This window comes from Heterocephalus glaber, unplaced genomic scaffold (assembly GCF_053883595.1).
Source record: "Heterocephalus glaber isolate CG9 unplaced genomic scaffold, H.glaber_assembly_v1.0 deba00000738, whole genome shotgun sequence".
Classification (NCBI taxonomy): Eukaryota; Metazoa; Chordata; class Mammalia; order Rodentia; family Bathyergidae; genus Heterocephalus; species Heterocephalus glaber.
In genome coordinates, this window is record NW_028258161.1 from 5,933,573 (window position 1) to 5,950,352 (window position 16,780).

At 38.0% G+C, this 16,780-nt stretch overlaps 1 protein-coding gene across 2 annotated transcripts in view; it reads right to left on the reverse strand.

Annotated features, from left to right (window-relative positions):
- Nucleotides 1–16,780, reverse strand: part of Prrx1 (paired related homeobox 1) — a 70,771-nt gene that overhangs the window by 16,752 nt on the left and 37,239 nt on the right. For both annotated transcript variants that reach the window (XM_021244676.2, XM_004865244.3), the window contains exon 2: nt 352–527. In XM_021244676.2, coding sequence (XP_021100335.1) covers nt 352–527 — 176 coding nt within the window. The remainder of the gene's footprint in view (nt 1–351; nt 528–16,780) is intronic.

The window sequence follows — 16,780 nt, forward strand, 5'->3', positions numbered from 1 at the left end:
TGGGGAATAGTTACTCTCTTTGGTCACCACACAGCTCAAGTTGAAAGCTGGGGATGCAAAGTCAAATCCTCAGATGAATGATCCATAAAACATAAATCTGGAAGGGGAAAATCGATGGGGAGGAGGTGGAGCAAGGAATGTTCTGTCCTCTCTACAGACATTCAATTTGATTTTTAAAATAGTATGCAGCCCATAAAGTACAGTTGGAAATGAGGCTGTCCTTGTGCTGTCCATTTGTAACCTGCATTAGGACCGCCTCCAGCCTGAAACCTACAACTAGTCTTTTTAAAGTCTTCCGAGATGCACTTCTGTGAAGGAAATGCTCGGTGCCTGCCACTCAGCGCAAGTTACCTGCACTCTGGCCTCAGTGAGGTTCACCCGGCGGGCAAGATCTTCTCGCACAAAAGCATCAGGGTAGTGTGTCCGCTCAAAGACACGCTCCAAAGCCTGCAGCTGACTGCTGTTGAAGGTTGTCCTGTTCCTTCGTTGCTTTCTCTTCTTTTTCTCCTCTGAGTTCAGCTGATCATCTGGAGTAGAAGAAATGGGTAAGAAGCCAACTCACTTTAGAGAGCCCACTGAATACATTTTTGTGCAATTATCTATAGTTGCTCACATCTATCTAAAGATGCTCACATATTTATCAAAGTACTAAGGCCAAGTGCCACTTCTCTTGTGCACATGTTGGCATTGATGCTCACAAGAAACCCCAGGAGTTCTGATGATTGTTGCTCCTAAAAACAAGACCAGGCAGGAATGGATTGTCAGAGAGACACTACTTTCATGTTCCTTTGAGGCCTGTTCTGTCAAAAGAGCTAAAGGAGACTCTAGCTCTGCATATGTTTTCTGGATTTGGATGTTGGTAGTGATGGAGGAAGGAGAGTAGATTGCTTTGTACCTTATGTCTCAGACAATTTTATGTTCACTTGCATAGTTGCGTAATGAAGCAGATCGGCTATTTCCTGGTTCTTTCTCCTCAACATATACTCATGAACACAATGCACAGTTATAGAGAAGAAGCCATACTCAAACCAAATCCGAGGAGTCTTTGTCTTACCCGGCATTCTCCCAGAGGCACTGAGTGCTCCCTGCTGTTGCTAAGACAGGCTCCTGGGGGCTGCAGTTTAGATCAGGGCTAGTGCCACAGCACCACCTACTCAAGCTAACATTAGCTTGCAACTCGCCCTATAAGAGCCCAAGAACAAGGAACAAGATGCTGAGATCTCTCAGCTGGTTTCACTCAAACTTGAGTTCTAGGGTCCTGACAACTTAGGGACCTCTAGAGAATCACAACCCCAAGTTTTTAACCTGTCAGAGTCTCCTCCCACTTCCCGATTTGCCCTGAGTTCTCTTGAAGACATTTTGGCAAGCTAATCATTCAGCCAGCCCCAGGCAGCGAGGCAGTCAGAGAGTAACATGCCCCCATCCTCCCCTGGACAAGAGTGATGGATTGTGCGGCTGAGTGGAACACCAGCTGTGTTAACACCACCAACAAACCATCACCTAAAGTCCAGAGTCGCCCCAGAGCCTGTGTAGCTTGCAGAGATTTACAGCAATGAGCTGCCCAGGTCACGGCAGAGGGTCTCTCAGATGAACTGAACTTATATTTCTAACAGTTTCTCCCCAGAAAGGCTCAGCCCAAACCAAATTATAAGGAGCTAAAGTGAGGATGGGGGAAGGAGAACTTGGCCTCTTGCTCCATATTCAAAAGAAAGTAGCTGTTAGGGTTTTATTTCTAATACAGTACGTAGGGTTTCCTAATCTTCTGTGATCATAAATGAATATACAATATATTCAACAAAGCTACTAGCACAAAGCAGGATGTCCTGAGAATAACAGCACGTACCTTAGCTATAATATTACACATTAGAGCATGTTCTAGATTTATGTATGGACTCAAAATGCAGCTTAAGTCCAGAAACTTGTAAGCCAGATCTCTCGGTGCTTGACAGCTGAGATCTCTTGAGTCTTTCTGCTCTAGACCCCTTCCCCCTCGGCGCTGCTACATCAAACCCAGGGAGCCCAGGACAGAGACAGCACATTTACTTTTGGTAATCGAACCACCAAGGTCCAGTAAGTGCCTGTAGAGTTCGTTTTCCCAGGAAACATGAAACTTTTCTTGTCCTTAGAAGACTGTTTCTGTAGAAAAAAATTCATACGTTGCCCCCTATATTTCTCCAGCCAAGAAGCTCCTGTCAGTCATTATCTCTGCTTTGTTTCTGTGCTCAGTTGACCACCTCTTTGATTTTTCATATCTTTTGTACCTCAGCTAGGAGCCGTGCTTTGATGGCACTTCTGTCACGTTCTCAATAAGAATGTCACATCACCCACATCTTGAGAATGAAGCCAATTTAATAATTTCTGGGGTCTCTCCAAGCCCAGAATATTCCAACCCACACACTGGTCATACCCCTATTCAGCTATTAGCAAAATTAGTTTACAATAATGTTGACATCAGAATTCAAACACCTAGGATTGAGTACCTCTTGGCAGTTATCTTGCATTTGTATTATCCTCACTATTTAAATATTTGAAAGCATTTATCTTGTTTCAGTTCTTTTTTCTGAATCTTTTTATCCACAGTTCCTCATGTTTTGCATGTCAGATTTTTCTGGGTTTTCCAGGCCTTTGAGACAGTGCCATAAACTGAGGTTCTTGTCCCCATTAAACAGAAATCTTCAAGAATAAATCTTTAACTTCCATACTTTTGTCAAACTGAGACTATTTAGGCCTCCAGGCTATTACTTTTAATCAAATAAAGGAAATCCCTTATTAAGCTAATCTCATGATTTGTTTGCTTCTCTCAAAGAAAATTCTTTCTCAGGTATAACCACAAATTTTAAATCCTTTATGCTGTTTCATAAGCCTATTTCTTCTTGGACAGGCAAACTATGATCAAGACCAAGAATATTTTATGTTCTGTTCTTAGTGCTACAACCTGCTACATAATCTCCCAGTAGTTTTTTTGAAATCTTCCACTGTTAATTCAAATTCCTCTGACTGTCCACCATAAACCACCAACTCCCCTGATGTGGCAATAAGGGAAATGGAGAATTATAGTTTATGACAGGGAATAAATAGCTATGATGACCTGAAATGATTCCAGAAAAAGTTTCCCAGTGAATGTTCTTGTTGTTTTTAACAAATGAAAACATCAGTCCAGATCATGTTGAAGGTGAGAAAAGACACTCAAATAACAGGGGTCCCAGGAGTCTGGGTCTGGCAAATGTCCTTCAAAGTGCAGTGTAATAGAAAGAGACAATGAGTGGGCAGCAGAGACAGCTTGAGCAGCAGCCCTCTACCTTGTCTGTCTTTGCTCACTGATCATACACTGCGAGCTCCCTGTTTTCCCCTTGAACGCAAAAGAACAGGACCAGCTCAATATCTTCAGCAGCATAAACACTGTGGAAGTTCACTAATGCAGGGCATCTGAAAGACCTGCGATAAACACATTTATCAGATTCTGGGCCCTGGTTGAACACAAAGGAAAGAAACCAGTGTACTTTTATCACTGCAGGAAGATCATCATTCTTATTAAAACAGCTACAGTGACATTTGATTTTGAAACATGCTGTCCAAGGACACTATGTCCAATCAGACATTAGGCTGCATGTTGTTATCCTTTGGTTAGGGTTCATCAAGCAGCACAGCAACTATGTATTATGAATGGATTTTTATCCATTTATACTTCATCTAAGGTACATAGGGATTTTATAATTATATTGGCTTAAATAACTTGCAAGTATCCAGTTATTGCCACTCTTTTAGCAAAAATAGGCAAATGGCCTTATGAACAGGTGTGGTCTCACTTGGAATCATGTGTCATAAAATATTAGCACTAAATAGGAGCCAACATGTTGTCTAATCTAACCCTTTTATTTTACAGCTGAGGTAAATGAGAGCTAGAAAGATAATGTGACTTGCTGGACAATGAAAGTTTGGGACTTCTAGCCAGAATTAAAAGCCAGAAAACCTAATTCCATTCCATTCTTAAGTGCAAATGACAATATCCATGCCATGTAAGAAACAAACAATAAAACATCAGAAATATAAACAAGAACCACTACCCAGGGAAAATATTTGTAGGAAAGTCAGCTTTTTCCATACTAGCTATTAAAAAGAGGACCTAAGAAAGAGGACTGATGTATATCACATGTTGTTCCCACTAGAATAGCCAATACAAGTGCATCAGCCCTCATAGAGAATATCTGTTTTGATCCAGATGCTCTTGCTTTTTCTTTTCAACTGCCTCTGTAAGTCTGTGTGGGGTTACTTTAGCACTGTAGTGTCCCCTGTCTTTCACCTTTTCCACACAACTCTGACATTTCTCGTTCATTTCAAGATACAGTTCAAAATCTGTTTCCCAAGACACATCTCAAACCTTTCCTCCTCTATCAAACTTTGCTGATAACTCCAGGCAACATTGATCTGTCCCTTCTCCAATGTGTGTGTGTGTGTGTGTGTGTGTGTGTGTGTGTGTGTGTTGTGTGTGTGTGTGTGTGTGTTTATCCTATCAAATACTTCTTACAATTATGGTCCAACCCTTTCTATGTAAATGTTTTGTCAGCTAAATGTATTCGGGTATTCCTATAGGAAAGAGAAAGGTTCCTTGATAAATTAAGTTACAATAAAAGTTGGAAGAGTTAAACAGTACTTTTGTGGAATAGGAATCCCAGAATATTACAACTTTAGTGCTTCATCTGCAGTCCTAAAGGGCTGAGCGATTTCTGAATTCCAATTATTCTTTTTAATAATGCAAAGCAAATAATTAAGTCATTTTATTTTGGGCTCTAGTTAATTTTAACTGCAGAGGAAAACATAAACATTTTATAGGGTTTCTTTTTCAGAGAGATTGGTCCTCACATGTAAAGAGGGAAAAAGAGCTCCACAGTCTCACTGCTTTGAAAATGTGGGAATGATCCTGTATTTTTATCACTTACATGAAAAACAGCTCCAGGACGAAGGAATAATTTAAAGAAACAGGAACACATACAAGGGAGAGATGTTAAAGAGAATGCTGTTTCCAGTGGGTCAGGATGTTAGCAAACACCCAAAGCATTTCTCAAAGAGAGGCCCTAAGCCCAAGGTGGGATGTCCATGTGCATTCAAATATGACTTAGACATAAGTGGTTGCACATTGAGGCAATACTCTTAGGTGAAATAAATAGGACAAAAATGTGTAAATACCGAATAGTTTCTCTGGTGTGAGAAACTGAAAGTGTAAATAAGGACTAAATGTATAATAGGTAATGTGAAATAGGAAGAAAAGGGGCAAAGGGGAAGGAAGTGGGAGGGCTAGGGGAAAGGATAGAAGGGAATGGGATTAATATGAGAAAATGGAAAAATAGGAACAAAATCTTTGTAAATAGGGAGGACTGGAGGGGTTGAAGGGAGGGCTGGGCAAGGGTGAGAAATAAGAACCAAGAGAGATTATGTAAAGGTGCAAATTTCCAATGATGAATGTCATTATATTGTATACCTAAAATGTACCAATCATTAGAATGAATAATCGATAATGTAAAATAGGAAGAAAAGGTCCAAAGGGGTAGGGGTAGTGGGAGGGGCAGGGGAAAGGAAAGAAGGGAAAGGAAAAATGATGAGAAATGGAAAAAATGGAAATAAAGTCTTTGTCAATAGGGAAGGGTGGAGGGCATGAAGGGAGGGCTAGGAATGGGGAAAAAAATAAGAACCAAGATGCATTATGTAAAGGTACAATTACCAATGAGAAATTAATTGTGTTGTATACCTACAATGTACCAATAAAAGAATTTAATACAAAAAAAGTGCAAAAAAAATATGACTTAGACAACCCCAGCCCTGCCCCTGGCTCTAGGATAGGCTTGCTCTGGACTTCTAATGCCTGCTGAAGGTGCATTAGCACAAAGTGACACTTCCAGCATGCAGACCAGGCTATATCGTGATCCTTACTCACTAAGGCTTCAGTTAGCAAGAGAAGTCCCTAACCCCCTCCTGCTCTACATTCTGTGGGAGGAACCTTGGCAATCCCAAATCAATAGTCAGGCAGTTATAATTTAAAGGTACAGTAAAGACAAAGTTTAGGAATAAAATCAGGAGAAAAAAGTTTCCTCTGCCTGAATCACATCAATTTGGGAAGAAGTCTGGTGCAAGAAGATAAAATGCCAGCTTCAGTAGCAGAAACCAACCACCACATCAAAGCTTGTCATCTGCCTTTTGGTTGAAAACATGGCAGGCGAGCAGATCTAAAGTGCAGCCCACTGATCACTTTATGGGCATTGAAGAATGTTTTCAAAGGAACTTATGTTGCACAACAGCCACTTATTTTAATGGGATTTGTGTGGTTCAGGGCCCGTAACCTTTGGAAAATTGAAAGGAAGTATAATTGCAAAAGCCACTAAAAACTATTTAGCTTTTATCGCAAGGCCTGTGAAAAGCAGCAAGACACAGCTATGGCATTCATTTGTGTTTCTTTGGTTACACTTAGCTTTAACTGAGATTAGTACTTCATCCTTTTAATATATGTCCTAATAAATGGCACACAGGTCACTAACTGGGAAGCCTGTTGCTGCATAAATGGAGCTCAGCACATCACAACGACCAAAGCTGAGTTCAGCAGCACATGCAAGCCTGCTCAACAGCATAGTCCAAGGGTCCTCTTTCTCTGTGTGACAGATCTCTGCCAACACATACACCCAGTGCAGCTATTGTTCACTGCATGCCACGTCATCACATTATAATCGCCAGGCCTGAACTTTGTATGGTGCCATTAGATGTGTGGGTGCATTCTCTCCTTTATTGTGAACTCAGCATAGATTTGGCTTATTTTTAGTCAGGTCTCCATCTAAAATTTGGAAAATTCCATCAAAACACCTTAAATGTAACCTGGGGGATGACAAATGCGTTGTTGGGGAGAATAAAATGCCTTCAAAGGTATTTTTAAAAAACAACATTATCTTGAATGGTTGTGACCAACAAGATGAACCAGTGGCCCTCTGCGAAGTTTCTGTGGCTCTGTACAGACACTGCTCACGGTTTGGCTCTGTCATTATAGCCATCCTTTCTTGAAAGCAGAAAACACTAAAGAATGTGAAGTTCTTTAGTCCTTGGTATGATTTGTACTGCGTTTGACTTCTTCACCTCATATATTTCTTTTCAAATTCTTTAGGGAAAATACATTGCCATGGAGCTAAAAATGTTAACACAATTCCTATCATTGTATCTGCTTTAATTATCCAAAGACTTTTTCTCCAAAGATTAATGATCAGAACCCCCGAAGACTCCCAGCATACAGCAGGTCCTCCCATGCACCCCGGCATCAGAGCTCTAGGTCTCTTCTTCTGTGGCAGTGTTGATGGTTTCTCCCATGCTGGTATTTTCCCCATGACTGAGAGTCTGTAACTCCAGAGCACAACATTTGTGTTTATATTTAATGGAAACTCTTCTCAATGTTGAGTAAATATAAACTCATAATCAGGTATGCAGCAGTCATACATTACTATTCTTGTGGTAGGAGTTGAGTTATTGGATAGAATACCTTGTCTTTGATAAACACATAAAATCTTGACTTCACACAGAATTCACCATGGGTAAATCATTTATTTATTTTTTAAATCACTACGGGATGCAAAAAAAGTAGAAAAATTAGAATCTTTATTGGATCCAATTAACTGTAATAGGAAAGGATCCAACTAACTATAATAGGAGAGGAAACAGTGCAACAGAGAAGTACAAACTAAACCAGCTTAAAAATTAGGATAACCTCTGTTCTTATATCCCCTGGCCTCAGACAATATACTTTGTTTCTGAGCCTCAGTTTTCTTCTCTTTTCTTTCTTTCTTTTTCTCCCCCACCTTCTTCTCCTCCTTCTTCTTCTATAATGGAGACTGAACTCAAGATTGTTCCACTTAGCTACTTTCCCTACAGTTTTTTTCCTTATATTTCAAGACAGAATCTTACTAAATTGCTAAATTTTCCAAGCTGGGCCTGGATTTGAGATCCTCCTGCCTCAGTCTCCCAAGAGTGCTGGAATTAGCAGGCACACACCATCATACCTAGCTGAGCCTCAAATGCCAAAACAATAAAATAAGCTTACTTACTTCTAAGGGTCATTTGAGGATTTAATGAACACATCATAGGCTCATAGTCTGGCACAGAGTAAGCATTGGTAAGTGTGGAAATTACCACTGTTGCTGTAATTTCTCCTTGGAAATGTACTAGCTAAAATCATTGCTACTCTTCCTTTTTTCTTTAGCTCACTACTATGTTATCTCTGAATAACTGGAGAGAAAGCAAGAAAGCCATTCAAATATATTAGCATATCCTCGCCAGGTTTGATGGAGATCCTTACTGAGAACTAGGGAGCTGGTAAGTGAGTAAAGGTTTAAAAATCAGCAGGAACTGAGGTAAGGTGGCAGACTGTAAATTGTATAAAGAAATCACACATAGATGTTTGTCCCAAAAGCTCCATTTGGGATACTTTTCTGCTATTAGTCAACTCCTGGCTTTCTACCAAGCCAGTTTTTTGTTCTAAATTTAAATTTTGAGAAGAAATATTCAGAAAGCAAGTAGATTCTAGCATTCGGATGTGTAGAAATTGATACATTTAACAACCTCACTAGAAATTAACTTTTGTTTTTAAACATAGGAAAAGGTAGAAGGCAGCCAGTGTTAAAGACAAGCTATGAATATTCAATTATTTCCCCATCCTATTTGCTTTGAATGAACTAATTTGGTTGCCACATGTCTAAAACCATAAAAGTTAGATTACATTACTCAATATTTTCTAGTGACTTTTAAAAATGTCTGAGCTTTTGGGAAATTCCAAAAAATAAAAAGAAACCAAAGAAGACAAAGTTCAGGGAAAAAATGAATTCTGAGTGAGATTTGAAAAGCTTTCTAAACTTGCAATATTTCAGAGTGTGTGGTCCCCTTGGAAGTGTGTGGTTTTTGACTTGGGTAGCAAATGAAGTTCTGGATAAGGTGTATGCTTGACCCTTCTTCTGGTGATATGTTTTTCTTTGTTGTAAAAATATCATCACATTGTAAGAGACAACATTGATTACGACATTACCAGTAGAGACTGGCATCTTATGTGAAGCAACTACCAGATGTTATTTTTAAAAAATTATTCCTTTATTTCAGTTATAATTTTAATGTTATAAAAAATTACATAAAAATATGTTTTTTAAAAAACATTCCTGGGAGCAGACAGCAGTAAAGGAGATGTACGTAATTAATGAGTAAGCTTGGCTTTTGGAAGGACAGGAGTAATGGAAAAGGCTGGGCTCTTCTGCCTGGATAAAATAACAGTAATTACGAGGCATTTAAACTCTTGAGACTAGATGAATAACCTGTATTTCTTCATAATTTTTTACTCTTATGTTAAAAAGACAACATGCCTGGAATAAAAATACCACAGGGAATAGGAATTACCTTTCTTTTATTACAATAAGAGATAGAAGCAAGGATAATTTTCTAACACATGGAAATGAATGGCAAGGTGTAAAGAGAAAGGGAAACTTTCTCTCTGTTGTTACTCTTATCTTGGACACCTAAACAATCTGAAGACAGAAACACACTAATGTTATCAACATAAGAAGCTTGTCATTCAAAAATACTATTTAGGTAAAAGAAAATTAAAATTCTCTTTAAAGAGCAAGAGAAGCCAAAATGTAAATAGTGGCTTAAAGTGTGAACTTTGGGGTGGGAGGTACTATTTTGCAATATCTCTGTGAAATGAGTTGGTGTCTTAATGAGCTTAGGCTCCAATTTTTAAAATGCTATAGATTGGGTAGTTTAAGCAACAGAAATTGCTTTCTCACAGTTTGGAAGCTGGGAAGTCTTAGGATTTGGGTGCTGACTTATTTGGTTCCTGGTGAGGATTCTTTCCTGGCTTGCAAACAACTGTCTTCTTAATGTGTCCTCACATGGCACACACACAAACACACACAGCAGGTGGGGTGGGGGATAGAGTTCTGTTCTCTTCTTATGAGGGCACTAATTCCATCATGAAAACCCCACCCTCATGACCTCATTTAAACCTAATTACTTTCCAAATGTCTCACTTTCACATAACATCACATTGACGGTCATGGCTTCAACCCATGACATTTGGGAGAATACAAACATTCACTTTATGACAATTGAGTGAAGATACAAATAATATGTATATTTTTAAATGATACAAATTATAGCAACTGGTTATACAGATTTCCTTTTACTTGATTTAAAGCATATTTTATATCAGGTATTACAGAATAGTTGTGGAAATGTCTATGGCTTGGGAAACAAGAGGTTCAGATTCTAATTCAGAGGAGTTACTGAGCAACTCTGAGATGTTAGCCCTGTGTCCTGAATGATGTACAATCATAGATTAGACTTTGTTATTAAGATCTCTTTCAAATCCAGCATTGTGCAGTTTTTTCATTGATTGTTTTTTCATTTCCAGTATCTAGCCCAATAGAAAACTTCCAGTAATTATGTTTTAAATTATGTCCTTTTGGTGGTGGTGGGTTTTATTTTTTGGTTTTGTATGTTTATTTTTTGTTTTAAAACCTTGGCTACATTACAAATTGGATAAAGACTGTGCTATAATTACCATATCTTAGGTGATTGACATATTCCTCCATTTCCAAAGCCCTCTTCAGTTGACTGAAATTAATATGAACTATTTTATGAAAAGTTTGTTTACCTAAAATTATAGTCTAGAGAAAGAAGAAGCCTAAGAAGCTTCTAAGAGTCAGTTATTTAATCCCCTAAATTAATTTAAAAAAAGAAAACATAATGACATTGTTCTTTTTTCTTCTACCATCCTCGACCTCCTAATCTCAGGTTGATTAGCCTTGCTGCAAACATGTCCATATCAGCCATTTTTGCCTAATCTCCAAATTGGTGTCATTGTCAGCGTTCAAAACCTGACCTTCACATCCTCCCACTACTGCCTTATCAACTCATTTGCACAAATGTCTGTTGAGCACCTACTGGGTGCCAGGCAAGGAGGTGCTCTAAATACAGAGGAATCTTACATGGAGTCTGCTTTCCAAGGACTTTATAATTTATTTGGGAAAAGAAGTCACAAGCACTTGCCAAGTAAAGAAACAGTAGAGAAAATATAATCCAGTAAACTTGGTGGCCATCAGAGCTAGTCCTGGGCCAGGGAGAAGGAAATATCAAGCAAGTGGTAGATCAGAGGATGACCAGCCTGAGCCTGTCCCTTCACACTTGAAGTTCTTTGCCCCTTTCTTAGTTGCACTATTACTTATCACTTCGTTCACCCCACTCTAGTGGCAATGGTGACAAAAACACACTTTCCTTTTCTTTCATTCATATTCTTCTTTGACCTTGCTTTCTTTGGTCTAATAATACACTCCTAGCCTTACCCCTATCTACTGACTCTATATTGATGGTTTCTTCTCTTCCAAGTCTCAGCTTACCTGTCAGCTCTTTCCAGGAACCTTCTCTGACCAACAACCAGGAGTGGCCTTGTGCTCATTATTCTGCATCCAGCATCTTAGCCTGCTTCACAACACAACAATCTGTAGTTGTTTATGTCGAGGACCCACATACTTGACTATAGCTTCAGGAGGGCAGGCACCTTGTCCAACTTGTTGATGCGGTATTCTAGCATCTGGCATTGGTGGCTGCCATATCTTAGGTCCTTTTCTTATGATAATTCAATGATACATTAAGCTTTGCTCAGTGAAAATGTCCATTCTGTGTGCCGTGGTCAGTTCACACTGAGCTACAAAACCTGACAACTTCAGGGCTCAGTTTCTTCCTGAGGGTCTTGATACACAAATTTCGCAGTGATGAAGGCTTATTATGGTCTCTTTAAGGCATGCAAAGTGCAGACTTAACTGTTATCCAGGTTTTCCATGTACTTATTTTGTGCATGACTTCACAACAGTAATCACCCAATTACATCAGTAATTATTCCCAATTAGAATGTAACCCTTGAAGGTAGGTAAGCAAAGTGTGCAGCCCAGAGACCTGACTTCTTAGGAGCTTTCATTGCATGTTTGACTTTGGTAATGGCAACAAAGATTGAATTATTGACCACTGTATTCCCAGTAAAGACAAAGGAAGTCTCAGGAAGACATGACCTGGTACAGTTATTTCTGTGTTCATAAAAAATATGTTTGGCTTTAGGTTTATTTCCTTCTACTTAATCATTTAATCACTGTACTTTCTGTTCCCTTTCACTGGCAAAGGAGCTTGGGCAAAAGCCCAGCTAATTCATTCTCCATCACACAGGGACATTACTGCCTGTCAACCACACCTAAGCCTTAATTACATGGTGATTGCTTCTCCAGGGATATGTGACCGTTTTAACTAGTTGATGCACTAAAGTCATCTGAGGAAAAAAAGTTAAATCTGGGCACAGTATCCAAAAATCCATGTGGAGTAATCTTATTCCACTGAATCATGTCCCCTGCTGTAGGGCAGGCCCGAAGAAGTCCTCGTCAGTAGGTGAGTCCGTCTGCTGGAGTGGAAACCCAAGTCATCTGGTGTCACTGTGACTCATGTCACGACCACCATCATCTGAAAGTTGGCAAAGGATTCAGATTGCCCAATGCATAACAAGAAGAAGCCAGGATAGTGGAAAGACCTAGTAAAGATCGTGATTATACAGAAAATAATAACTAGAAGGAAGAGCAACCTAGGATAAGGACAGAGCCCTTTGGGTCTCCACCTGGGCCATTCTTTCCCTTGCATATGTTTCCAATGTGCCTTCAATGCCAGTTACAGGCATTCTTCTTCCCCCTTCCTTACATCTTTTGTTTTTTATGTTTCTTTCATTTTTTCATTTTTCCCAACTTTTCAATTGCTTTATAGAGAGGACCTTGATGGTGACAGGTTGAAATCAGAGCAGGGACAATCTGGGACAGGCTGGTGTTTAATTCCACTACAAAACCATTCTCCAGCCATTGACAGAATTTTCATTTCATTTGCCAGCTTTCTTATTTCTTTTTTTACCCCTCTGCATTCTGATTAAAATGGCACAGGGTTGAATGATGCATTTAACTGACTCAGAAGTCAGCATCTTTAAAATTAAATAAACTTGGAGATTTTATGAAGTCAGAGGACTCTTACAAAACATGTAATACTGATTATGTGAGTAAATGTGAGAAAGGATTTTAGAAAAACAGTTTTTATAAAGATAGTCTTTGTCATAAATCAGTTGAAGAAAATGTGTGTGTGTGTGTGTGTGTGTGTGAGAGAGAGAGAGAGAGAGAGGTATAACTGATTTGGACAAAAGTGAGAATGTATTAAGCTACATTCATTTCATTTTTACCTAACTGAAGAGAAACATAAAATATTTAAGAGAAAAATCTTCTCTTTCCTTGACATTTAGCCATGTTCTGCAGTCCCCTGCTGGGCTTCTCCACTTTGATGTGTGGTTGCTTCTATGCAGGGGCTTTCTAGCAGTAGTGGTCATGTGTTCCTTGATAACATTCATGAAACCTCTTCCTTTACTGTAGATCTGTTAGTTTGAAGGGAAGGTTCCTAGATATAATTATAATGATTTTCCTTCCTGGAGACTTCTAGTTGTGCACTAGTCTCAGGTCTTCCCCAGGCTAAGTGGCACTAAGTTTTCCTGGCCATTAATCCTAAATGGCCACCAAGCAATAACAGTACAGTTAACTTCTTGATCAAAGAGAGCCTATATTTATATCAAAGCTTATCTCTAACTAGTCATAGCTCCACACTTGTTTTACACAATTGTGATTTTCTACTTTTTTCCATATTTTCAGTAATCCAATATTGGTAAAAAAATTTTTTCATAGAAATGTATGAGAAAGCCAACTTTATATGGGGAGGGGGCACTCCAGTGGATTAGAATCCAGGCAACCTGAGTTATCACCCTGTCTCTGCCCTAAAAATGTCATGTGACCTTCAGAATATAACTTCAGCAATCTTGGTTTCTCTCCCTATTGCTATCCAAAAAGGGCAACCATGGTTATTTGTTTTTAATAACTTTCCAATTAAATTTTAAATTTCTCTTCAAGTGCTTGACCAATAGATAAATCTGTTCCCTCAAAGACATATATGGTAAATAATGTATTCATTTATTAATTATCACCAACTTTAGAATCTATGAATTTAACAATGGATGACTAGATACTGTATAATTTCATGGATATAACTTTCTGTAGTCTCATCTTTAATGTCTTTGATCTTGAAATAACACTAGTGATAATCTTTGAAGATACTAGAGTTATTTCAAAATTGCATGGATGCTTATTTTCTTTAATTTTTAAAGAAAATGAAAACATTTAGTAGGTATTAAGACATTTAAAAAGAATAGAACAAAGGTGAAAAATATTTTGCAAAGTTATAGAGTTTTTAAATACTCTAACATTTAAAGGTGAGGAACATTATTTAGTGTGTGTGTGTGTGTGTGTGGGTGTGTCTACATGAGTGTATGTATGACTCAGCTTAGAGAACCTTTAGTAGAAGTGGTAACAACAGTTCTACAAACATGAGAACTAAAAGTAGATCAAATGGCCCTCTGGAATGGATCAGCTGTACTGTGAAAGATTTATTTGTTTAGGCTCTTTACATAGCCCCTAAAACTACTGAGACTTGTCATCATCACCTAATCCAATACTAACTATATCTGGTAACTCACTTTGACATATTAGTTTCTGATGGGAGCTCCTAGACAATAGCTCATATATCACCACCAGATAGACTAAGCTATAAACAAAAGAAAACTTAAATAGATATTTCATATGTTTAAAATTTAAATAAATCCAAGCAGAGTATGTATGATTCCAAGTGAAGCCAATTGCCAGGTCATTTTGGTTGGCATAACCCAGTACTACACCAATGAGATCTTAAATCACTGCATAATTCCAACATAGAAAGGAAGGGAGAGTGAAGGAGACAGTAATGGAATGCATTAAAGATGGGTCACTAAAGATATTCTTCCATTAAACTCTGAGAGTTTATATGTTGAGGCCATCCCACTAGAATGCAGTAATATATGTACCTTTGGAACCATTTGCAGTGTAAGTTTCAAAGTCCAGACCAAAACCACTATGTAAGTTTTATGGGTCCCTCCAGAAAAAGTTTCTTGTCAGGACTGAAAAAATAATGGCACAAAGCATCCAGTTACAATAGAATCTAGAGAGATTCCAAACTGATGTGTCTTCCAAAAGGAGATACTCCAGAAAAACAATTCATTCCCCAGACTGAGTGTGAATGTCTGATATTTAAGATTCGAGAAAGTTTGTTGTATACAATATATAGGGGGAAACCTGTTTACCACTGTACTTCTTCCAGTAAAGACTATCAAGAAGGTGAGTTGCTCCAGGATCCAAGCTAAGAACAAGGAGACAGGAAGATGTATATCCCTGGCTTTCCAAGGTATGTCTTGCTTCTCAAAGTTCTTCTAATAATATATTCCAGCTAAGAAGGCCAGTTTGTATACAGTCCTACATGATGACTATAGTGACCACTGGCCAATAAATCAATTTCACTGCTTATTCCCTACTTCACCTATAGATATGATGAATTTGGAGTGTGTTTTTTGTAGTCTCAAGCCAAAAGTTAACCACAGCCTACAGATTTTTGAATCTCAGAATAATAACTAAAAATTTATGTTTCTCATTTTATTATCAGTGCAATTGAAAGGAACAAAATTCCATCAGAGAGAGCTAATGTAATTGTATTCACAATTTTGCAGGGTTGAGAGATTGCATTCATATAATACCTTTCTTCCAAAGGTCATAAAACACTTCACATATGTTATTTCATTTATTTTCCAAATATCTTTATAGTATAAGAGAAGAGCACTTAATACAATTTTAACTAAAAAAGCATTAATAATTTAATATATTTAAGCAAAACTAAGCAAGTCATGCTTATCCAATTGCATATGTAAGGGAAACCAATGTTTATTAATACTTCTGAGTAAAAAATACTAAATTCACTATTTCTACCTTTAAAATTTTTAATTTTTATTTCCCTTTATCCAGATATTCTAGGCCACATTAATTATTTTCTCAACTCTGAGCTAGTGCTAGATTCACATAATTTAGCATGTTGTTGTATGTTTTCATATTTATTTGTTGTTGTTTTCTATTTATTTTAGTCTCAAACAGCCACTAGCTATTCAGTGAATTGGAAATTATATTAGAGAGATGCCAGAGAGCCAGAGTGACTCTGTTACTCCCTCTCTTTCTGGAAACTCATCCTTCCTGAGCCCCGGTTCCTTGTCTAACAAATGAAGAAAAAGAAATGCTAAGTGTCTTAAAGAATTGTCTTAAGTTTCAAATAAAATGATTTTCTAGAAATAATGTAGTTGTAAGTAAGAAAAATTATAAACTCCACGAAGGCAGAGAATCTTTCATGCCTTTCTTAAAGACCTTGCAAGATCTAATGAGACGTTGGGTCAATGTGATTTCCCACATATTTAATAAATATTTCTCAATAATAAACAATTATTGAGTACTTTGCTAAGAACCATTGTAGAGTGCTTTTCATGATCTCTTTCACCTTTTGCCGCCCTAGGAGGTCACATTACTACTATCTCTGCACTGAAAATGAAAAATCAAAGCCTAGAGAGTTGAGGAGGCAGGCCAAGGGCACAGAGCTAATACCTGATAGTTTGCTTGCAGAGTCCTAAAATGCTTTACTGTACTAGACATTCAAAAAACCAATGATGCTGAAAGAACTCAGAGGTTATAAAATTTTATTCCAAAAGCTATTGAAAGTAGAAGAAATTTTAAGACATGGATAAGAATTTGTGAGCATGTGTTGGGTATAATTTTTTTTTTTTTTTTTTTTTTTTTTTTTG